General features: G+C 36.2%; 1 protein-coding gene across 3 annotated transcripts in view; it reads left to right on the forward strand.

Moving 5' to 3' along the window:
- LOC106867868 (C-1-tetrahydrofolate synthase, cytoplasmic) overlaps positions 1-21,203 on the forward strand; it is a 24,309-nt gene extending 3,106 nt beyond the window's left edge. For 2 of the 3 annotated variants that reach the window (XM_089352741.1, XM_014912920.3), the window contains exons 2-9: positions 5,962-6,046; positions 7,116-7,229; positions 8,493-8,552; positions 14,488-14,564; positions 16,859-16,959; positions 18,532-18,668; positions 20,113-20,224; positions 20,864-21,203. In XM_089352741.1, coding sequence (XP_089208867.1) covers positions 7,152-7,229; positions 8,493-8,552; positions 14,488-14,564; positions 16,859-16,959; positions 18,532-18,668; positions 20,113-20,224; positions 20,864-21,042 — 744 coding nt within the window. In that variant the 5' untranslated portion in view covers positions 5,962-6,046; positions 7,116-7,151 and the 3' untranslated portion in view covers positions 21,043-21,203. The remainder of the gene's footprint in view (positions 1-5,961; positions 6,047-7,115; positions 7,230-8,492; positions 8,553-14,487; positions 14,565-16,858; positions 16,960-18,531; positions 18,669-20,112; positions 20,225-20,863) is intronic. The other variant, XM_014912921.3, reaches the window with a different exon arrangement.
- Positions 21,204-25,396: the final 4,193 nt, after the last annotated feature.

Genomic DNA, 25,396 nt, shown 5'->3' on the forward strand with positions numbered 1-25,396 from the left:
AAATTAATTTTAAAATGACAAAACATCATTAATATTTTAAGGAACAGAAACTTTTTTTTTGTAATTTCACGTTTATGCTGAAATGAAATATGATCATTTAATTTCTTTGCGCGCCAGACAGAAGCAGAACCAGAAATAAGGTAAAAAAAAAAAAAAAACTAGCAACAAACGAAACTCAGTAAATAACAAAACCAATATTTATGTCTGAAAACAAAGAACTGCGCCATTCAAAATCTTTTTTGAATAACAAGTGTACCCATATAAATAGATTGTTGCACTAAAATATCAAAGTGCTTAAACCAGAATTTCACCAAAATGTTTCGGGTTGCGTGCTTCAAAATAACGGGAAAATGCAGGAATCGTTAAATATAAGCATACTTCTGTTAGTAAACAAACTTCGTGATAAAAGTGGCTTGGAAAATAATGGTCACAATATAAAGATCTTCACCCGGGAACAAATAAAATTATAAACCACACTTGGGGTGTTAACAAGTATGTAGAAAACGAATATGAAAATTTTTAAAAATGCACGCTGACACCCTAGGGACTTTTTATTTCAGATAGTATATTCAGGGACTTTCGGAAAATTCAAAAGTTCCGATTTTTCCGTCATAACTTCCGGTAAAATGGGTATATATATTGATTTTATTTTTTATGGAATCCCACGTTTTTGGTTATGGAGGATCCGATTCTGAAAAAAAAATTTCAAAAATCGCATTTTCAAAATTTCAATAACCGCCCCTCCCCCTTCATTTTTCACTTTTTCCCCGCAATTTTTTTTTTTTTTGCCAAATACGTAGAAAAGTAGAAAGATTACGATTCTGAAAAAAATTCGTTTCTAAAATTTCAATTTTTCAACAAGAAAAAAAAAACAAAAACAATATATACACTCAGACCTTCAAGCAGGCTACCACATGCTAGAAATAACAGCCAAAACTGCGATACGAAATATGTAATCAATCTACTCACCTTTCTGCTTAGATTTCTTTCAGAGTAATTTCCCGTAGTAATATCTTTTGTTTCTTAAACTTTTTTCGAATTTTTTTTATTCCATCAATCTACTGGCTATCTTTCGTTTTGATGTGATTAATAGCCGAATATACTCTTTACTCTTTTACCTGTTTCAGTCATTTGACTGTGACCATGCTGGAGCACCGCCTTTAGTCGAGCAAATCGACCCCAGGACTTATTCCTTGTAAGCCTAGTACTTATTCTATCGGTGACGTTTGCCGAACCGCTAGCATCGGTTGTCAAGCGATGTTAGGGGGACAAACACAAAGATAAACACACACATACATATTTATATATATATACGACAAGTTTCTTTCAGTTTCCGTCTACCAAATCCACTCACAAACCCGAGGCTATAGTAGAAGACACTTGAATATCTCAAAAAAAATTGCGGAAAAAGTGAAAAGTGGGGGTGGGGTATTAAAATTTTGAAAATGCGATTTTTGAAATTTTTTTTTTTTTTTTTTTCAGAATCGGATCCTCTATAACCAAAAACAGTTTTTTGTATTACTCAAACGAAAATAAATGAATCTAAACAATATTTTTTTCAAACTTTTTCCATTACACTCAAGCATAAAAATAATTCGTGAATTTCTTTCTCTTACTATTGCCGTTGAAAAACAAAAAAATTATTAATCATTTTTCGCAAATTTTTTTTGGCACTATCATGCTATTAGCTGTCAGAAGTGAAAGTGCTCACTGCTAGTGAAGTATCTGTATGCTTGCAATTTCAGGAAATATGTTTTTATATTAAATTTGTATTTTCTACTCACGACTAGCTAGCGCGGACGCGCGAACTTTCGAGTAATAGATAGATAGAGAGAGAGAGAGACAGACAGACATATAGCTCGCTCCGGCCAGTCATGGTATTAGCTGTCAGTAGCCAAAGAATCGACAGGCCAGCAGCAGACAGGCAGATACTTCACTAGCAGTGAGCACTTTCACTTCTGACAGCTAATAGCATGACAGTGCCTTTTTTTTTTCTACATAAAAAGATGCTCCCCTTCACTTCCAAGAGCATTGTGGGAAAAAAATCAGAGAAATTCCATCTTGTGTGTACTACCCATCACTGATGTCCTTCAAACGCCGATTTTCCGGAATGTTATGAGAAAACAGCTGACTCATGTGTGAATTTTCCGAAACTCCTCTCCCCACCCTGGGACTTTTTTTTTTCCACAATAGATTCTGATATAATCATGATTTTCACAGTCTGAAAGATATTTGTAGAGAATTTCATTTCAAAATATCCGTTTTTTTCTTGAAGTTATGAGGAAACAAAGTCGGTAGGACACACGCACACACACGTGATGGGCTTTTTTCAGTTTCCATTTACTAATTACATTTACAAGCTTCGGTTGGCCTGTGGTGTTAGTAGAAGACATTTGCCCTAGTTGACTGACCCCAGAACCATGTGGTTGGGAGACAAACTTCTTAATACACAGCCAAGTCTGCACCCATTTAAAATATATTCTTGATGTTTAAGTAAGAAATTAACAGAAAATGTTAAAAATTTTTAATGAGGAAATAGAAATTATTGAAAGAATGTTTGATATCGAATACTTTCTACAGTAACAAAAGCACACCTGACTAAAACAAAATTTAACATATGCAGATGAGAGCACTACATGATCAATTGATCTGCTGGAGACAGCATCTGAATGTCTACCACCATACCTTACGTCCTTAAAAGAAAAAAAGCACATTAATCATTTGAGTTTTCCCGTAACTCTATTTATACAAATTATGCTGAGCAAAAATTATAGCCTTTTTCTATCTGTTTCGTTAGAAAATACAATGCTGATGAGGTTTAATAAATCGAAACATACATAATTGTCTCTGGTTGTTTGGAATAGTAATCACAAATAACATTTTTGTTAAAATCAAAAATCCATGTTTTTCAGACTTTTTAAATGCCCCTCCCCATACATTTGATTTAGTTGTTTATTTATTTATTTTTCTTCACTATATATTGCACATTTCAAAAAAATCTTTCTTCAAAAATCTGTGTTTTACAAATTTCTTGATTCTTTTCTGCTCCCCATATGACACAAATTAAATTATTGATCTGCTCATGGTTCCAGTAGCTCCAAAAAATATCAACTAGATGTGTGAAAAAACAGTTGGAATTTTGAAAGAAATGTCTATGAAGAGATAATTTCAGTTTTTTGCAATGTAGATAATGATATTTTTAATTAAAGGAAATAAGACAAACACACTCTTGCTTTCCCATCTTGCTATCATACTAAATTTTTGTTGTAACACCTTTTCTAATTCATTATCATTTAATGTCCATGAGTTGGCTCGTATAGCATATATTTGATGCTATATAAAATATATATTCATCACTATTGAAATCACCATGCAGTTTGCAGGACTATAAATTCTGGGGTGGGGGTGGAGGGTCAGCGCCATGCTAGGGGACAAGGGGTTAGACTGCGAGAGGGGATTCAGAGCAAGTTCTTGTATAGGTTCTGCTTTTTTTATAAGCTTTGTAACTAATTGAATATTTCTTTCCTGGAGGTGGGGATCTTGGCAAGAAATACTAATACTCCAAACTGAAGCTAATGTCATGGCATCTTGAAGTGAAGGTTAATTTATCCATAATTGTCATCTCTGGGAAATGAAAAATGCGCCATGTAAAATTCAGCTTGATAAGAATTATATTGATTCTTATTTGTTTTTGTCTACATTGTCTAATGGAAAAATAGCAATATTGCCATGAATTGTTCATCAACTGTTATTTTTAGAAGCTACAGTAACCACAAGCAGCATTTTAAAATTTTTTTTTTATGTGGTATGGAAATTAAATAGAAAAAATAGTTTTTACAGAATGCAAACCTGGGGGTTTGGAAGAGGAAAGAGATGAGAGAAATAAGTGAAAAATGGTGGTTAGTGGGGTGGGAGTGTGAAGAGTACAAAAGATGCAAAAAAAAGAAACAACCGGAAATGCCTGAGAGGCACAGTGTTATGAGATTTGAAAAGCATGAACTTTTAACAGTTTTCCTTTTTAAAAATGTTAAGTGTTTCAGAATATGTGATATTATAAATTATAAAATTTATTAACTCTACATATTTGAAGCCTGTTTCTTTAGAAAATTTAATATTTAATCATTACCATCATTATTTAATGTCTGTTTTCCATGCTAGCATGGGTTGAATGGTTTGACAAGAGCTGGCAAGCCAGAAGACTTTGTCAGGCTCTGTTGTCTGTTTTGGCATGGTTTCTATGTTTGGATGCCCTTCCTAACACCAACCACTTTACAGAGTGTAATGGGTACTTTTTCGTGGCACCAGTACCAGTGGGGTCGCTAAGCAACTTGTGAGACAAAGTCTTTCAACTGGAGGGAGTAGTATTGAAGGAGGTGGCTTTGTGCCAGTTGAGAGGTTAAAAGAATAGTTGAGGGATAGAAATGGGCATCTTGCTGTAGAAGAGATACAAGAATATTCCAGTTGGAGAAAGTGGATGGGAGAGAACGAGGAGATGGGGGGATGGAAATATAGGTGGAATAATACAGGGGATTGAATTGGGGATGTGGATATGTGCAGGGGAAGTTTCATAAGAATGTAAGGAGTTCAGTATTTTATTTTGGTTTGTTCACAATATCAGAGCTCTGGAGTTGGAAGCAGTTGTTGGGTTAATGATGTAACTATTTTCAGAATGACATTGTAGAGTAAGTGTGAGAGGCCATATCTTAACAATTTAAACATAGAACAGGTAGAATATTTGGGCCGGATAATGTCAGTTTAAATGCTAACGGGTTAAGTTGCTTAGTCTTTTATGTTTAACTTTGTATTTTAGATTTTTTGAGCTTGTAAACAGATGTTTCAAATTTCCTTTTTCTTTTTATAGTTACAGTGTATTTGATAAAAACAGCCTCATTTTAAAAATTTTGTGTTTTGTCTAATGCTTAATTGTTTATAGTTAAATAAATAGTATTTAAAAATTACATCAGAGCTTGGTTAAGGTGTTAAAAGTAGCCTTACGACCCACGTTGTCCATGTATGTTATACGTAATTAGTCAATTCACAAATCAAGGGGTTAGAGGAGTGATACCATAAATTGAAGAGTTGAAATTTTGCGTACTGACACCACAAACTTGCATCAGAGCTCTGGAGTTGGAAGCAGTTGTTGGGTTAATGATGTAACTATTTTCAGAATGACATTGTAGAGTAAGTGTGAGAGGCCATATCTTAACAATTTAAACATAGAACAGGTAGAATATTTGGGCCGGATAATGTCAGTTTAAATGCTAACGGGTTAAGTTGCTTAGTCTTTTATGTTTAACTTTGTATTTTAGATTTTTTGAGCTTGTAAACAGATGTTTCAAATTTCCTTTTTCTTTTTATAGTTACAGTGTATTTGATAAAAACAGCCTCATTTTAAAAATTTTGTGTTTTGTCTAATGCTTAATTGTTTATAGTTAAATAAATAGTATTTAAAAATTACATCAGAGCTTGGTTAAGGTGTTAAAAGTAGCCTTACGACCCACGTTGTCCATGTATGTTATACGTAATTAGTCAATTCACAAATCAAGGGGTTAGAGGAGTGATACCATAAATTGAAGAGTTGAAATTTTGCGTACTGACACCACAAACTTGCATACATTTTGATATTAACTATATTACTAATTTTTTGCTTGCTTTCTCTCAAATCTGATGTCTATGCAGGTATAAAAAAAATTATTTACGCATATAATAGCCAGATCACCCCACAATTATGCATATAATAGCCAAATCACCCAGCAATCACACAACCTGATGTCTTGGTAGGAAAAAGAGACATTGTACAAACAGAATTCTAAATATAGAGACAAATTGGTCGAGGCTGACTTGAATTAAACAGTTTTTTTTTTGTTTTTTTTTTTGTACATAGATTTCTTTAAGTTTCACCGTGTAGATGAAACTATGCTATTTAAGTGTCTTTGATTTGTTTTGTTAATGTCTTTTTAGGGAGATCCGCAATAAATTGAAAGAAGATATTGAAAACTTCCAAGACAAGTATCCCAAATTTTTACCCTGCTTAGTTATAGTCCAGGTGAGAATGGCTAATCATAATAAAAGCTGGGTTAGTTAGATATAGGATTGCAATTAGTATTCTAAGTAAGATAATTAATCTTTCAACTCAAGCACCTTAGAGATAAGCACAGATGTTATGAATACTGCTTGAGATATTCAAATAATGACATACATATCATTGGCAATGGTTAAGGGAACTTTTAACTTTTCTCTTGTGAGATGGTTCAAGCCATCAATGTGAACCATAAATGATAACCAAACATGAACTAAGGATCACTTCAACTGACTGCACTCCCTTTCTATAAAGAGTGAATCTCAGTTATATCAAACTGTCAGTGTCTTTTCTTCTATAGTTGTATATAATTTACTATTTTTGTTACCATCACTTACTATATGCTTATAAAAAATACTTTAATCTTGGCATATATTGATGAAATACAAAGTAGCTGCCTTATCTTTAATGTTTCCTAATTACACAATCTTTTTTCGTTTTGTGATACTTCATCAGAAGTGGAGGGCAAGGATTAGTGCCCATGACTTTCTGAAGATCTCTTTGGTGTATGGGATTGATGCAGTTGACGCCCATTCTGGATATCTACAAGGAGCAGGGTACTGAAACTCTGGTTCAAATGCAACTAAATGAACTTCATTAAAGACACCCGAGGATATTGTTTTAAACTAAATTGCATTGCATGTTAAGGATTATCACTAACATTTTGAAACTGTCATAGGATAATAAACATGAGAGCAAGGTCTTTGTTTTTATGAGATTGCCAAGATGATTTTATTTCAGAGAAACTAATATTTGTATTTAGAATTACTTCATTTATGGAGTACAAAATAAAGTAAAGAAAATGTTTGTTTCCTTGTTTAAATAAAAGGTTTAGTCAGATGCAGAAGTTTATACAAATGTAACAGAAATAAGAGCAGTAAGCTTAACTTGAAAGACAAGACAATTTCAACCACATGAATTGGGCTTGTTAAACTACTACTACTACTACTACCTGTCTGATACTAAATATCAGACAATTGGTGTTAGTAGTGGTTGTAGTAGTAGTAGTGTATAGTCATAACCATTCTTTTATTAGGTTGGAGACCGTGAAGATTCTAATGTTTATATTAGAATGAAAGTAAAGAATTCAGCTGACATTGGAATGAAAGCAGAGCACATCAAATTACCAAAATCTTCAACTCAAGCTGATGTAAGTTAGATAACAGTACTTACTAATTCAGTTCTTTTATTGCCTTCTCTTGTTTAGTTATTCTACTGATTTTCCTCATCATTATTGTTTGTTTATTGTTACTTTTTGAATAACAATACTTCTTTGATCAAACTAATAACTGTTAAATAGCACTGATCACCTGACTTTCAGTTTGGGTCAAGTGATATAATAAGCATAAACATCACAGGAAGCCAGCAACACTACCATATGAATATTATGTGTCTTTTTTTAAAATATGTTGTTTAAAAGCTTACTATTCGATTGTGGAATATTCTTAAGCACTTATTTTTTACACTGACTTGCTTTTGAGTGAATTAAACATGACACCATTACTTAAGATCATGTCTGCTAACAAGTCTTGGAATTAACAAATTTCATGCTGAGAAGTATTTTGGTTATAATCTTATATATGACAAATATTGATAAGGATTTAATTACTGGTGTGCAATATACTTATAATTTATTGCTGCAATAAATATGTATCCTTGCCTGCCAGGCTGCTTAGTATTGTATATGACCCAGTTACACTGTTTGAACACACAACTTGTGTATGTAGTTTGTGGGGCTAATCATCATCATCGTTTAACGTCCGCTTTCCATGCTAGCATGGGTTGGACGATTTGACTGAGGACTGGTGAAACCGGATGGCAACACCAGGCTCCAGTCTGATTTGGCAGAGTTTCTACAGCTGGATGCCCTTCCTAACGCCAACCACTCAGAGAGTGTAGTGGGTGCTTTTACGTGTCACCCGCACGAAAACGGCCACGCTCGAAATGGTGTCTTTTATGTGCCACCCGCACAAGCCATTCCAGGGGCACTGGCAACGATCTCGCTCGAAAATCCTACAGGAGCCAGTCAGGCAGTACTGGCAACGGCCACGCTCAAAATGGTGCATCTCATGTGCCACCCGCACAAGAACCAGTCCAGGGGCACTGGCAACGATCTTACTTGGCTTGCCGGGTCTTCTCACATTGCAGATGATGTTCAAGTGTTACTTATTAATGGTTAAAAGTTACAAAAGAGACAAGCACACAATTCGGCTATAAGAATTGTAAAGTGTGTACCTATCAGTTCATCATTATCATTTTCAACATCTGTTTTTCTATGCTTGCATGAGACAGACAAGAGTATGTTGAAGTATGTTCTATGGTCGGATGCCTTTCCTGATACCAACCCTCAAGATATTTGCAATTACATTTATTTGTTTTTAAGTTCTTTTTTTTTTTTTTTTCGCTCTTTTAGGTGTTGGCAACAGTTAACAGACTCAATGAAGACCTTACTGTCCATGGTATCATTGTTCAGGTACTTTGACAGCATTCTGCATTTTTTTTAACAATCAGTAATACTATTCAGTTAATTGGTTGATAATCTATTAGGTGGAGGTTATCTACAGCTTTAGGGATTAATCATGTGCACTAGGAAACAAAGTTTAAATATTAACTGAGTATAAATTGTTAAAAGTATCCATGGAGCCTGGGGCTTGTAGAGGAAAATAAAAGGGATCCTGTGAAAGGCTTGTTTTCTCCAAAATCATTAGTGATAAAAGTCCAAGTAAAATGGCTTTGATAATCAAAACCATGTCTTTACAAGAGAAATATTAAAATAAAGAAAATTGCAATGTACAACAAATTGCAGCAGTTTGCATTGTTGCCCTTTCTTTCATTGTTTATATATAGACAGCTTTACAGTAAAAAGGCCAATGAGTGAGTCTTCACCTAGTTGTTCAATTGCTAGAAATAACAGCCTAATCACATTCTATCAGCTTAAAAAATTAACATTGTATAGTGTTGCTAACTGTCTTTGTGTTTTTGAATGGCTGATATTTGTCTTCCACACTGACATTCTATAATGTAATCTTAGATTGGATGGTCATAATTGGGATACCTCCACCCATAGATATGCTTGGTCACAGCCACTTGGAGCCAAACAACAACTGTATAGTAAAGAGTAGCAACAGTAGAGACTGACCAAATACCAAAGAATAGAGGGAAATCATGTCTACAGTTTTATTTCACTTTTTGGTAATAGTTAACTTAGTATTATACAGTCTTCATTTTCATTCACCTGAGAGGAGGAAGTTTGAAGTTTTTTTTAACTAAGAAATCAGTATAAATACAGATGGTTTTATCTTTTTAATTTTACACATTTATTAAAAATGATTTTATTAACCCCAAGCAACTAGGTTGCATTGACGGTAGTCATCTCGGCTGAGATCAGCAATTAGCACATGACAATGGTTCAGCGTCAGTAGCTTTAACATCAGTAGCTTTAACCAGTTTACGGCGGTGATTCATTCATTTGCCTGTACGAGGCAATGGTAGTTGCATCAATTGAAGTCAGCACTCAGTACGAGATAATGTTTAACATATTTACGTCAACCACTTTAGTGCAAGTATTGTTTATTTACCTAAACTACATCCCTGTGCAGGATGCTCATGTGGTATTATCCCTGAATAAGTTCACTCAACAAAACAAGTCAGATCAACTTCATGTATTTACAATCACATGAATTCAAAAATTGACTTTAGTATGGTAGAGTTCAAAACAGGATACTGCACACAGTGGCATATCACATTGTGAACAAATAGTATCTAGTTTCCTTATGTTTCCCTTTTGCTTTAAATACTGTGCATCTCTTTGGAGCATTTGTCTTCATGGCGTTGGGGGAAAACAGTCATGGAAAATGCCCATGTCCCTTCACCATGCGGTGAGGAGAGAGTCCAACATGGGGATGTCCACATGTTTTGCACTTTGGAAGCTCTGATGCTTCTATCATTTCATAGAACAGTAGATTCCTGAATGTCAATCCATTCCCCACACCGTCAACTATAAACAAGAAAATATTTTTGTACCATTTCACAAATTTTCTCACAAATTTGTGTGTCGTCGCCAGCTGGTCTGAGCAATCAACCCCGCCCATCCCTTCATTGTATGAAACAACTACGCTTGGTTTCATTATTGCATTACCATCCTCATCTTGTTTCTTAGTGTCCTGCATGCTTGCAGAATGTGTTGTGGATAACATGCAGACGTTTTTCTTGTCATGTCACACTAGAGCAAAAATGCCACTATCAATGCATAGGTACACTGTTTCCCCCTTTCGAAGTTTTATCTTGTGAAGATCAGGTGGCATGTTTTCCCTGTGTGTCCTCACAGTCCCACAGGCATTAGTCTTCTTCGTCTGCAAATGCTGGAAGAGGTCGCGACTGGAATACCAGTTGTCCATATAAATATTGTAGCCTTTGTTAAACAAGCTTTCATTCAACTCTGATTGACGCTAGAGTAGACACTGGAAGATCCAATCTGTCCTGACCAGTGTAGATTTTGTAATTCTATATCTATCTACAGGCTTTGCTAGTTGACTGGCATACTTTATAAACCTTGACTCCAAAGCAAGCACATTTGGTCGGGTTGTATTGTTTGAATCGGAGCCTTCCCTTGAATTTCCACAAACTTTCATCCGTACAAATGTCCTGTTTGGGGACATACATCATTCTGAAATTTTCAGTCACTTTGTCAATGATAAGATGTATTTTGTGCAGCCTGTCATCCTGGTTCTTATCTGAGTTGAAATGTAGATTTCGAAGAAGCGCCAAAAATCGATCACGTGCCATCATTTCTGGAAAGAAATGTGTCGATGTGGCTGGATCCAGATTCAATATGACACCAGGGTCGGTTTCTTCATGATGCCCATCAGTATCAGCAGGGCAAGCAGAAATTTGATTTTGACCCTCTAGTTGGAAACCAATCACCACCATGCCCAGGTCTGACATGCTGGGGATGGTTTTCAGCATAGTCATTTTTGTTCACTATATATTGGAACATTTCATCCATCAAAAACTCGTAGAAGATTTGCAATTGTGAACTTCCATGTTCAAGGTTTGTCTTTATGTCAGGTGTACCAGTAAACCCATGCCATCGGACAGAATTGTCTCTTGCTCGTCACATGATAGTCTGTTGTCCAGGGCCATTCATTGCTGCCCGCCTGTGCCTTTGATTCACCAGAATATTATCATCACTATTGGAATCATCTGATTCTAAACTAGCAAAAATACTCACTCTCTGAGTCATTGTCCGAACTGGAAGAAACAACTGGTGAGGTGGTGGAGCTTGGTATAGCTTGGCGCAACAACCGTAAATTTAACAAAACAGGATGTGGCAATGAAGTTGTTGGGGCTGGAGTGGTAGGATGTGGTGAACATAAATTCAATGAAACAGGATGCGGCAGCAAATTGACAGAGCTGGAGTGGCAGGACTAGCCTTTAGGAAAGTGGTTATACACCATTAGGTGTACACCTGCTTTCCTATATTAAATTCGGAATAAAAGCAACGAAACGCGACTCTGAACTATCAACACAACAATATTTATTTACCGAGGAAATAGGCATGGTTGCTGAGATGTTGGAATGAGCTGTCCCCATAGTTGGAATGCTGGAGAGACAGCTTGGCCGGCCGACCGAGAAAGAGAATGAATTGAGCGGGAATGCCTCAGATGTTGAATTCCACGCATGCGCATGGGACTCTCCCTGTGTTCCTTCCGGAACTATTCCCTGCGCATGCGTAGATGAAAACACAGTAATGGCGACTGTATTTTGGCGCCAAATGACGTCACTACAATGGCTCCCCATCGAGTGTGGAAGCACGAAAAGAGAAATTTTGGAGGGACGTCTGAGGCAAGATGGCCACTGAAACCAACCACAAGATGTGGCACAAACACACACAAAGAAAATCAAAGAAATGAATGTACACTTGTGAGATACATGCATGCAATGTACAAATGAAAGAAAATATATGAGTGTATGTGTCAATGAGGAATACAGAGCATTGAAAGAGTGTCTGTATATTGACGATAAGTGTCGGAACACATAGAGATAGAGAAATACCAGTTTGTATAAGAGTTACACAAGTTGAATGTCTGTACTCAGGAAGTTGTGGTCAGTGAGCAGAGCTGTAGTTGAGTGTCGGATGCTAGTTGGGACCTGTTACCTGGTACTGAACATTTTAACTAGTCTGTTGATCGTGAGTGTGAATGCGACATATAAAAACATAATAAAAGACAGGCCGTCGTATAAAGAAAAGAGTGTGTGCGAGAAAAAACACAGAACATAGTAAAAGTGTCTGTAACAGACTGTGAAAAGTCTTAAAACACTGAGATGGAGAAAACCAGTTCGTATAAAAATTCCACAAGGAGATAGAATGTTAATACGCAGGAAGTTGTGGTCAGTGAGCAGAGCTGTAGTTGAGCGTCGGATGCTAGTTGGGACCTGTTACCTGGTACAGAACATTCTGGATGGTCTGTTGATCGTGAGTGGAAAACATCCACTCTAACAGAGTCAAAATAAAACCGCGCTTGTTGATGTTGGTTGCTTGTGTACTTGGAGAAATCATGTTGCTGGTAGTACGTTGAGTCGTATTGCTGTTGGCGACGTGGGGGGGGGGGGGGGGTGCTTGTAGTTCGTCGTGGTTGTTGATGTCGTCGCTGTAAACTGGCTGTGCTCTGTATGTGTGGTGGTAATGATGTTGACAGTGGTGTGTGGTGTTTGAAAAGGTACGCTTTCTCAGATGGTCGACAGACACAATCTCTGTACGACCATTAGTGTCGACCTTGAAGAAATTCAAACCCAAGACTGCGGGTTGGGCGAGGCATGTAAGGCAGCCTTAAATTGCCTATGAAAACGCTCAACCATTCCATTAGAAGCGGGATGGTAGCTGTTGGTGCGTATCAGAAGAGAGAAATTGGACAGGGCATCTTTGAGAGGTACTGTTGGTGGCATTGCTGGAAAATGCTGTCATGAATTCGGAGCTGCGAGCGAAAATGAACAAAAGATCTCGATGCAAATAAAGATAAGCCAGTAACTCTTCCATTCTCCGGCCGAGAGAAACGGAGAGATGTGAAATATGCTGAACTGGGAACAAGTAAGCATCAAAAAATGTTATGTACTCACTGAAATGTAACTCTGCATTTTTACTGCTATTTTCAGCAAGTAGAGGACGCTGTGAGCGAATGAATTGACATCCCGTGAAACATGTAGGAAATTGCTCAAAAAGTTGTTAGGATGAAATAACCGTGAAGTTTTTTGTGTGAAAAGCCACAAAGGTCTTAGCAATAAAGAAGTCTTTGTTTATAGGCTCTAGAAGTCATTGACAAAATAAAAAACTTTTACGTAGAAAAAATTTTCTTAGCTTTTCACTTGTGTTTGATGAGAATGTAGAGGCAATCCTGATGTTGAACGTCGCGAAACATAGGAATTCAATGGCTGTTGAAACGAGGTCTGTAGATCCTTTTAGCTCGGGGTACCAATTGTAGTATTAATATGTAGCTCAGATTTTCGGCTGCAGTTGTTCTTTTAGTCGTGTCACCAGTTATAGGAAATCTCTGGGCTGCGTTTGTTCTTGCGTCGGGTAGCTGTTCGAAATGCCGTATTTACTTATGTCAGCGGCGGCAGTGTAGTATTATCGCTTGGTAGATCAGAATCCGTGGCTGCGGTTGTTCTTTTGTCGGGGTCACCACTTTTAGAAAAGTGGTTATATGAACTTTTCACGTTGGCTGCGTGTTTGAATCACGTCGGGGTCACCACCTTTTAGGAAAGTAATGTGAACTTTTCATGTTGGGCTGCATGTTTGAATCACGTCGGGGTCACTACTTTTAGGAAAGTGGTTATACACCATTAGGTGTACACCTGCTTTCCTATATTAAATTCGGAATAAACACAACGAAACGCGCCTCTGAACTATCAACACAACAATATTTAAAATAGGCATGGTTGCTGAGATGTTGGAATGAGCTGTCCCCATAGTTGGAATGCTGGAGAGACAGCTTGACCCGTCCATGCTCATGGCCGGCCGGCCGAGAAAGAGAATGAATTGAGCGGGAACGCCTCAGATGTTGAATTCCACGCATGCGCATCGGACTCTTCCTGTGTTCCTTCCGGAACTATTCCCTGCGCATGCGTAGATGAAAACGCAGTAATGGCGACTGTATTTTGGCGCCAAATGACGTCACTACAAGAAACATCTAATTGACCTATCAGTTGGCAGGTGGACCAGTAGTAACTCGGGCAGCATATAATTACGTCAACCGATTTAAAGTATGTACATTGCATGCGTAAATTTACGTCAACCATTTTAAAAGGGTTAACTTGAATTTACATTCTGAAGATTCTCTGTTAAAAAAAGATTCAGGCATTTTACTTTGTTTTTATTAACTATTTTTCTTTGTTTCTCTTTCTCTCTCTAGCTACCAATGGAATCTGAACATGAAATTGATTCTCATCTTGTCACCAATTCTATAATTCCTTCCAAAGATGTTGATGGGTAATGCCAAAATATTTTTTATAGGAAACATTTCCTTTTGAAGTTTGTTGAACTTGGAAGACAGATGTATCTCTGTGTGTGGTATAGAAGTTTTCTTCCCAACTATATACCCACTGCTTGGCAACTCTGACAAGTGCCTTCTTCTATGGCTCCTGGCCAACAAAAGCCTTGTAAGTGAATTGGGTAGACAGAAACTGGAAGAAGCCTGCTGTATTATATCCTTCGTTATCATTTAATACCTACCTTCCATGCTGGCATGGGTTGTTTGATTTAACAAGATCCAATAAACCAGAAGACTGCATAAAGCTCCAACATCTGCTTTGGTATGGCTTCTACAGTTGGATGCCCTTTCAAGCACCAACCACTTCACAAAGTATACTGGAAGCTTTTTTCAAAAAGAGGAGTCTCTGCAACTAAGTGGGCTTGTAGTAAAAGAAGAGGTGGTTTTATGCCAGGTGTTGTGAAGCTAGAGTATGATAGAGGAACTCACATAAATGTTTTGGTGTAGAAGACATATGGGGTTATGTTGCATTATACAAGTAGATGGGAATAGCAGGAAAGAATATAAGGCTGTTGGTAACAAGGTATCAGTGTGTACTTTCAAGATACAAGGAGATGGGTACAAAAGAGAATATGAACTGTGGATAGGGAAGAATGGGGGGATAAATTCATAATGTGAAAAGAGTGGCAGATAGAGATGTAGTGAGTGATATACAAGGGTGAAAGTGTGGTTGATGGGAAATATCTAATAGAGGGGAGTAAAATTGCTCAGGATGGAGTAGATAAGTGGCATGTTGGAGGGCAAAAATATAATAAACCTGTAAATAGATCAGAAAATAGGAAGGTGGGAGTGAAGGGTGGAAATAGGAGAGAGGGAGATGTATAGGGATAGAGATAGAGATCAGAGGCACATAGTGAGAGGAAGACAAATGTGTTGGGGCCAGCATCAACAGCAGATATGAAAGAGTGTTGAGAGTGATCCTGGTTCAGGATCTGAAATTGCTTCTGTCTTGGACACCTCCTTTACACACACACACACGTGTGTGTATTTGTGGGAGTGATTTGTATTTCCTCTCATCTTCACATGTGTTCACTGATCATAAACAAGGCTCACTTTGTCCATACAGACAATGACATTTGCTTGCAGTTCACCGTGACAGCACATCTGTGCTTCTTGACATGTTCAATCTTTATAAACAAAAGGCTCATTTATATGGTGACAATATACTCAGTTCTCATGGCCTGCGAAAAACTTTTCCGTTTTCTAAGTGTTTCAAGCAACTACACTGGTGGATCATGGAAGATATCTTATTATGCCAGCCCCATTATGGTTGAACCAAACACTAGTATATAAAATCCCATGAAGCTTGATCACTTTATTCATCATTATCGTTTAACGTCCGTTTTCCATGCTAGCATGGGTTGGACAGTTTGACTGGGGTCTGGGAAGCCAGGAGGCTGCACCAGGCTCCAGTCTGATCTGGCAGTGTTTCTACAGCTGGATGTCTTTCCTAACGCCAACCATTCCGTGAGTGTAGTGGGTGCTTTTACGTGCCACCAGCACGGAAGCCAGTCAAGGTGACACTGGCATCGACTATGTTTGGATGGTACATTTTACATGCCACCGGCATGGTTATCACAACTACAATTTCCATTTTGATGTTGATGTACTTGACGCAATTGGTCTCTTTAAGCACAGCAGGTCGCCCTACGATTCAAGGTACTTTTGAATAGGCTTGGGCTGGTTATGCGAAACTGGTTTAGGATACAGCTGTGAACTCACTTTATTTACCGGGTCCCCGCAGCAGTCACAGCATATCTCCAGAGATCTCGGTCATTTGTCATTGTCTCTGTGAGGCCCAACGTTCGAAGGTCATGCTTCACCACCTCATCCTATGTCTTCCTGGGTCTACTTCTACCCCAGATTCCTTCAACTGTTTGGGAGTGGCACTTCTTCACACAGCTCTCCTCATCTGTCAGTAGTACATGACCATACCAGCGCAAACGTCTCTCTTGCACGCCACATCCGATAAGAAATGACTTTTTTAGAGTTCGTCTGGATCTGTATAAAAAATAAACAGTTGCTGCTTGATGTGATATGCACATGTATGTATTTTCAACATACACTACCATGCTATTAAACTGCTAGTCAGTTAACTAATAACCCATGATATGTTTATTAAATAAAATTATGGTTATTATCTTGCTTGTATATATTTGTCTATCTAAATGTGTTATTGTTTTCTAACAAAACTTCATAGATCCATTGAAAATTGAATTTGTATTCTTTGTAGTTTGCATTCAGAAAATGCTGGAAAGTTAGCTGTTGGTGACCTCAGTAACTGTATTATTCCCTGTACTCCACGGGGATGTTTAGAATTAATCAAAAAATCAGGTATAGTTTTACTTCTATTTTTTATCTACCATCATTATCATGAGATGTTATCATCTCTAGGAGCTCATCTTTATTCTCATGGTATTACGTAATTACCAAATTTTGCTAAACCTTTTACTCTACAACATTATTATATGTCCCAGATTGTTTTCCAAACACAGATTTAAACTTTACATTTCCTGTTAACACCATTGCAGTTACTTGTGACCTTTTTAAAATAGATTTAATTTCATTCTTCTTTTTTAAAAACTAATCATAAATACTTGTAGTTGTAACAAGTACATGTAGGTATAATAGTAGATATACACACTAGGGATTAATCATATTACAATGTTGTATTCTTATAATTTAATATTTGGATTTTTTCTAAATTAGCTTTGTAACGTTGGAGGCTAATCTCTATAAATTAGTATAACTGATTCACTTTATTGATGCAAACATAGCACCTAGCTATTACATTGTATCTACCTAGCAACTGTTTGTTTGTGATAGTAAACTTGATTATATATTTTATTTACAGGCATAGTTGTGTGGTAGAAGTTTGCTTCCCAACCACATGGTCTTGGGTTCAGTCCCACTGTGCGGTAGCTCGGGCAAGTGTCTTCTGCTACAGCCCTGAGCTGACCAAAGCCTTGTGAGTGGATTTGGCTGACAGAAGCTCATCATGTGTGTGTGTGATATCTCCTTGTCTCCACATCAAGTTGTTGTAAATGGGTGTCACTGTCATACAAGTAGTGTCCTTCATTTCCAGTCTTCCGTGGAAGCATGTCTGGTCATGGGGAATGTTACCTTACTTAGTAATAAGAAAATCTGCCTCAAAAACTTCTGTCTGATACATACAAGCATTAGGAATGTAGATGGTGGCAGCATAACTTGATGCCTTATTGATATGCCATTTGGCCTTACATAATTCAAGAGAAAAAACATGAGCATAGTTTTCCTGTTACCTTCTCCATACCTCTAAGAAAGAGCTGAGCTCATCACTACAATTTAACAAAGCAGTACTCGGTTATTAGGCTTTTATTTGGTAACTGGGTTGTTTTTGGTAGGAGTACAATGCAATACAGGAAACAACAATAAATGATGACCTTGTTAGTTACCCAAGGTTCAATAAAAGACACCTTCTCTAGGTATTACAGTGAAGGTAAATCCAGAACCATATGATTTGGAAGAAAACTTAACCACACAGCTATGTCTGAATTCATGCATCACCCATATTTCTATTGAGTTGTCATCTCTTTTATCATTTAAAAGGTAAAGTTTATTTGATAAATATTATTTAACCTTTTTGATACCTACCTGTCTGAGACTGCTCCTGGTTCTTTGATACAAACTCCCAGTTTAAGCTTTCCATTTAAATTTCAAATTTAATATATGTTCCAAACACCAGTTTGATAATGACTGGCAAAGTTACTTTACTAAATTCTTCATTATGTTTGAAATTGTTTGAAACAATGGCAGTGTATTTCAACAGAAATATGGCAAGAAAGGAGTTAATAAATATTAGATATTTGTTAAATAAAGTATTAATAAATTTTCTGAACTCTAGCTGTATTGAATCTATTCCACTAGGGGTGCCAGTTAGTGGTAAAACTGCTGTTGTATTAGGTCGAAGCAAAATAGTCGGTGCTCCCATGTCCAATTTGTTATTATGGAACCATGCTACTGTTACAGTTTGTCACTCAAAGACTGTTGATCTGCCAGCTGTGGTAAGTATATCTTTGTGTTACATATGTAATTCTTATTGGATGTTTACTTGGCATTTCTCATTACTTGTGTGGGTTGGGTTAACCTTACAATGCATAGATCAAGATATTTGCAGTGATAATAAGTGAAACTGAATACTTTACTTTTTCTGTCAACTCACTCCTCAGTAGAAGCTTGATTAATTCATAAGATTTTTATCTTCTGTATTACTCTGCAGTTTAGCATTACATTTTGCAATTATCTAAAGTTGCATATTTTGTATTATTGCATTGTTGTCTGTAAAGATAATGTATTGAATTGCTTTATGCAACTAGTTTCTTGCATTTTGGCTAAGATAAATTACTCAGTGTGCTTATTTATGATGAACTAATTATTAAAGAATACTTTTACTTCCAAGTTTAGTGAACCTAAAAGTATTCTATATGGAAAATGAGCCATTTTTACATTGCTGCTACCTTTAAGAAAATTACATGCTAATTAATCTTTATTTCTTCCACTACTTCTCTATATATCTGAACTGCTTATGTAAAATGTGTTTTATGTAAGCTATTATGTAATAATATAATGATGACAGTATTACAAAATACTGTTATTATAAGAGTGGCTATATGTGGTCAAATATTCTTCAAATCACACCTTTCTGTCTTAGAGAAATGAAAGACATTGGAGAATGTAGTCTTCGATACATTCTTTAAAAAAAACAAAAGACATGGTCATGATTGAAACACCTTTGATCAGAGAACTGATTTAGATATAAACAACAACTATTGTTATTGATAATAGATGTTTGCATGAATTACTAGATTAAATATCTCTATGTTGAAAACTTCTTTGAAGCACACACTTCTACATTGCTTTCATGAATTAATGATGTTACTTATTATTTACTTGATTTTGTACTGGTTGCAATGTTGCTGATAAAATTTCTTTTTTTTTCACATGTCTAGAATTAATATTTTTTTTACAATTTTAAATTGTGTACTGACTCTGATTTTAAAATATTCTTCTGTTTATGTAAAAAAAAATTGGTGTGATTTTTTTTTTTCATTAGAAACAAAAGTAGACATCATCTATAACGAGTTTTTACTATTACACATACCACAAGTTAGCATAGTTAAAAAGAAATATGCATTTCTGAGCAATGTATATATATTTGTAGCTATAAACAAATGTCTAAAATGTTAAATTATTTTACTATATTTAATTTACAGACTTGTAATGTAAAGTAAGAGATAAGCTTGTTTTGTCACCATCTTGTAGCTTTTTCTCTTCACTTAAACTGCTATCTACTTTTGGAAAAGATTTGAATAGATCTAAAACTACCTATCTTTCCCTTTTCTAAAGCTATAAACAGACACCTAATTATGCATTTGACATATTTGATTAATTGTAAACATTATCTCTAATAGATATTCATTTGCTAATTAAACTAAAAATATTGTACAGGTAAGAACAGCTGACATACTTGTGGTAGCTATAGGAAGACCAGAATTTGTCAAGTCAGATTGGATTAAGCCTGGTGCAGTTGTTGTTGATTGTGGAATTAATTCTATCCCAGGTTAGTGAAATACCTTCATATTTACTTCAGCTGGATCATTTGTATAACATTCATGTATATATACATTTTAAAGAGACAGTTGCAATGTCACTTGTTGATGGCAAAATCAAGTTTTATTTTCTACATTACCCTCTCTTTTCAACTTTACCCCTGTCTCTTCAAAATGCAAGTAGTCATGTTGCTCCTCTACAGCAAGGAATTTGTTCTGCTCTGCCCACACATTTTATTCCTCTCTACTCCTTATTCTAGTATAAAGTTCCTCTTCTCTAGATTCAGGATTCATGGTCTTGCGAGCTGCATGATGGCCAAACTAGTGATGTTCATATAGAAAAGTATCCAGCATATGCTGTAAAATAATTGGAATTGAGAACGTACACCTACATACATGCAAAACAGACACTGGAGCACTGATGTTTTGCCAGAATTACCCCATTTTATTAGTCCAACATAAGGCGGGTAAAGGGGTGATTTTTATATTGGCATATTTTGAAGTTGTATAGTGTTTGACAAGATAGTTAAAGAAACTGTTAATTGATATTTTCTAAGAGAAAAGTTGATGAGGTTTCAGTATCATATAATTATACAATGCAGTGAATAACTATTTAGATCAAATTGTCTGTATGTTTTCTTGTTTTACAGATGAGACAAAGAAAAGCGGAAAGAGACTTGTTGGTGATGTTGATTTTGGTGGAGCTAAAGAAGTTGCCTCTTGGATTACGCCAGTTCCAGGGGGTGTTGGTCCCATGACTGTGGCTATGCTGCTTCAGAACACTGTAGAAAGTGCCAAGAGGTTTGCACCCAAGGAGTTTGAAAGTTGAAGTTGTTACAACTACAGCAGTTGTAGTTGTAGAGACACACTTGCACATGACTGGATGTATGTAGAGAGACACTTGCACATGACTGAATTTAGCACTAATTCACTACTTTGTGAAAAATAAGGTGTTCATTATATTTTGCATAAAATTTTTCTGAGAAGCCATTTCATTTATCTGTTATTAAATGTGTTTTGGTAAAATGATAAATATTGCAGCTTTTCCTGAGATATGAATTGAGACGGCTCATTGAAAGCTTAAGAATTCGCTGTGAAATCCATCTCATTTGAAATGGTTTTTAACTGATAATTTCAAATGCAGATACACCAGTTTTCTCATATATATATATATATATATATATAAAGCTGGTGTTAATGTAGTGAGCATCAAATCTAATTAGATATTATTCGATTATTTTACCATTTTTACATGCTAGCATGGGTGGATAATTCAGGCATATATTTTTAGTTTGATGCTCTTAGTGTAACTAATCCTTACTTATTTTTCAGTTACACTGATTTGAATTAAAATGACAGCATAATCAGTATAAGATTTTTCTTTTTCTGTTTTCATTGAAAAGAACGTATAAAACTCTTTCACTAGCCAACCGTTGGCTCTGCATCCTTACACAATAAGGTACATTTACATCATCATTTAATGTGTTTTCCATACTGGCATGAGTTGCAGTCTGACAGCAGCTGGACAGCCAGGGAGCTGTCTAGATTCCAATTGTTTGTGGTATGGATGCTCTTCCTAATACCAACTACTTTACAGTTTGCTGGGTGCTTTTTCCATGCCACTGGTGTGTTTATGGAGCACTGGCACCTGTAGAGAATAGGCCTGTATGTACGGATGTCAGCAATTTTACTTAGTTTGATGCAACCACCACAACTACCAGTCATCTAAGTGAGGCCCAGTATCCAAAGATCCTTTTTAGCACTCTGTCCTCTGTCATCCGGGGTCTACCCCTCCAACAATGAGCTTAGCATTTCTTTATGCAGCTGTCCTCATCCATTTGCATCACATGACCAAACCAGCAGTTCCTAATAATAAAGCTTAACAAGAAAATTAGTAATTTCCCATTTATGCACATTGTTTATATTCAAAAACCAAGAATATATAATTGCATTTCCGTTATAGACAATATACTATACTGTCATAAAGCATCCTTTATACAAAGACACATTACAAAAGGAACATGTAAAATAGGTTTCGCCTTGATGCCTTTTTCCCCCCCTTTTCTACCATTTATCTTTTCAAACATGTGGAAGTTGATATTTTCTGTTTACATTCATTTCAGTTAATTTTGCTTTTCTCTCATTCCTGTGCTTTCATGGAGAATAGCCTCCACCAACCCACTGTAACTGAAACGTAATGTCAATAGGAAATTTCTGATTGCAGTCTTTTGATGGTGATACCTTGCTGATTTTCACGTACACAATAAAAGAATTTACAGATTAAGTTTACTAAAATCCCATAAGATATATCATTTTCTTCCTGGATATTTCACTGGATAGCATAACAATGGTTTGATTTGACATTGCCCCATTTGTTTATTATATGATTGAGTTTACCTTCAGTACCAACACCTGTTTTTTGAGTGGTAGACAAGAGCAACATTTGCTGTTTGTCCTTGTACAAGGTAACTTGCAACTTGCCGTCCCAAAAAGGGTCTCCACCCATGTCTTTTTATTATTTTGTAAACTTTATTTTTTTTTTTGGTGTAACCCTTTACACCTACTGCAAATGTTTACAAAAACGTTCTGCCAAAACCACTGTAAAACAAAAATAAGTCAAAATACAAATGTTTGTGTTGACCCCAATCCATTTCATCTCTACTTATCTCAGTGCAAGCATCAAAAGTTTGCACAGTAGCTGGTGAATTTTGGACCTCTTATACCACTGGTGAGTTTAACTGTCATGTTTTGCTAGAAATTATTGCTTCATCATGACAGATTTTGTCCTGGAAAATAGTTTCTAATTTTTCAGATAGCAAGTCCAACATTGAGCACACTTTGTATAGAGGGTTGTAGTAATAGTGCATTCCTGCTTGGAGCATTAAAAGTATCACTTGGGTGCAGATATCGATTTCAAATAGCTGGTTTGGGCCATTATACTAGATATCTTAAGGTCACCATACCTTATAACTACCCCTCCCCCAATTGCTATTGCTGATGTTACTAAAGATACTGATCCACAAAACAATCTACTTCCCAAAGCTCAAACCTCTATTTAATTGTTTTTACTGCAAACCTATACATGCACATGTATATCATGACTCGTATGTTCACTTTCCTGACTTTTGTACATAAGTCAGAATTGCTGCCATATTGATCATTATAAAGAAACTACTTCAAATAGTGGATAAAAAATTTCATGGTATTCATACAGAAATGGTTTTTCCTTTCATGATCTTACAGCTATGAGATTTCATTGACATGATTTACTTGCAATATCATAAGTCAAGTATAAGAAGCCAATTTGGTAATGAGAGAATAATTTGGGCCAGTTTAATTATGCAGTCTATTTTTCGTGGGTCGGATGGAGTTTGCAACAGGTTTTTCCGTCTCCAACCCTCAACTATTTTGAAGCAAGGTAATATTTCTTCACAAGCTTCTGCCTACCAGTCCTTTTCACAAGGAATTGACTGGCCTGAGACTATAGAAGATACTTGCTTAGGATGCTACAATGAGACTGAACCCAAGTTTACATTGCTGGGAAGCAAACTTCTCAATCACTTGCACCTATGCTTATCTGAACAATTAGTCCCAGTGATTGTTTTTAACCCTTTATCATTCAGATATTTTGTCAAATGTAATAATTATTTATTCATATTGTTTTGAATTAATCATGCATTATCTCATAGCTGCAAGATATTGTTGAGTGTTTACTTTTAGAATGACATTGTAGGGTAGGTGTAAGAGGCTAGATCTGGCCAGTTTAAAAGCTAAAGAAGGGTTAATGGTTATCTATAGAACATATCAGTTAACAGGATTCCAAATATTTTTCAATACAGGATTAAATATTTCAATTGGTCTTGGTATTTCTGGTTCAGTCATGTATCCAAGATGCATAGATAAGCACCCGTTTGCAACCACTTATAAAGCCATGCATTTGTGTCTGGTATGGAATAAGAATAGTGTTGAGACAATTGCTTGCCTCCCATTTTGAAGTTTTAGATACAGCAAGATATTTCTATTGCTTTCAATGTCTGTTGTGCATGTGGGCATGGGTTGGACAGTTTGGCAAGCTGCACTACACTCTGATTTGGCATTGCCCTTCCTAACGCCAGTGTACTGGACACTATGCGGTACGAGTACTTCACACCACCAGTAGGATTGGTCTTAACATTTCTGCTGCAGATTACAGGTTTTCATAAGTATGGCAAGGCGCCAGGTATCTAAGTCCTTTGTCATCTCACCTGAAAGGTTCAGTATCCTGAGGTAGTTCTTCATCTCATGTCTTCCACCCACTTTAACCCTTTCGTTACCAAACCGCCCGAAAAAATTTTGGTTCATGTGACCAAGCCGCCCAAAATCACCTATTCATATTTAAATGAGAATATCTGAGCAAATCTCGTTAGTACATTCGTGAAAACACGTGATTATTTGTGTAAACAGTTCAGCTATAGTTTTGTACTACGATCAACATGTTTTTTTTAATTTTGGGAGATTTTTGTTCAAAATTTGTAATCCTGACAAAAAAATGGATACGAATTTTATTCTGTGAAGCAGCCAGTCAGAATTCGAAGGATTTTCCGTTGAAGACCGTGATAAATCTAACTCTGTAACCGAAAAAAAAAAAAAAAAAAGCACGTGGTATTTGATAATGAATCTGAGGTTTCATTTTCCGAAAATGAAAGCAGTGAATCCGAGAGCTCCGATGATAGCGATAAAGAGAATGAATTAGTACCTGAATGGAGTGAAAATTTAAAAACTCCTTTAAGTGATATTTCTGAAGAAACTGGACCAAGTCAGTCTTACCCAGGAGAGTAAAGCTTTAGACTATTTCTTTTTGCTTTTTCCGATGTGCCTATTTGAATTGATTACGGCGGAAACAAACCGTTACGCTAAATGTAAACAAAGCGTAAAAAAGGATAGTTTGAGGTTTCCCATAAACTTGAATGAAATTAAAGCATATTTTGCCATAAATATTATCATGGGCATTAGAAAGTTACCTAGAATAACAAATTACTGGAGTAGTGATGAACCCTTTGGCGACGAATATGTCTCGAGTATAATGACGAGGATACGGTTTTTAAAATTAACTCGATATCTACATGTAAGAGACACGAGCAGTACACCAGTACGTGGAAAACCAGACTTTGATCCCTTATTTAAAATAAGACCCCTCATTGACT

Source organism: Octopus bimaculoides, chromosome 5 (genome assembly GCF_046866305.1).
Source record: "Octopus bimaculoides isolate indiv1 chromosome 5, ASM4686630v1, whole genome shotgun sequence".
NCBI classification, from domain to species: domain Eukaryota; kingdom Metazoa; phylum Mollusca; class Cephalopoda; order Octopoda; family Octopodidae; genus Octopus; species Octopus bimaculoides.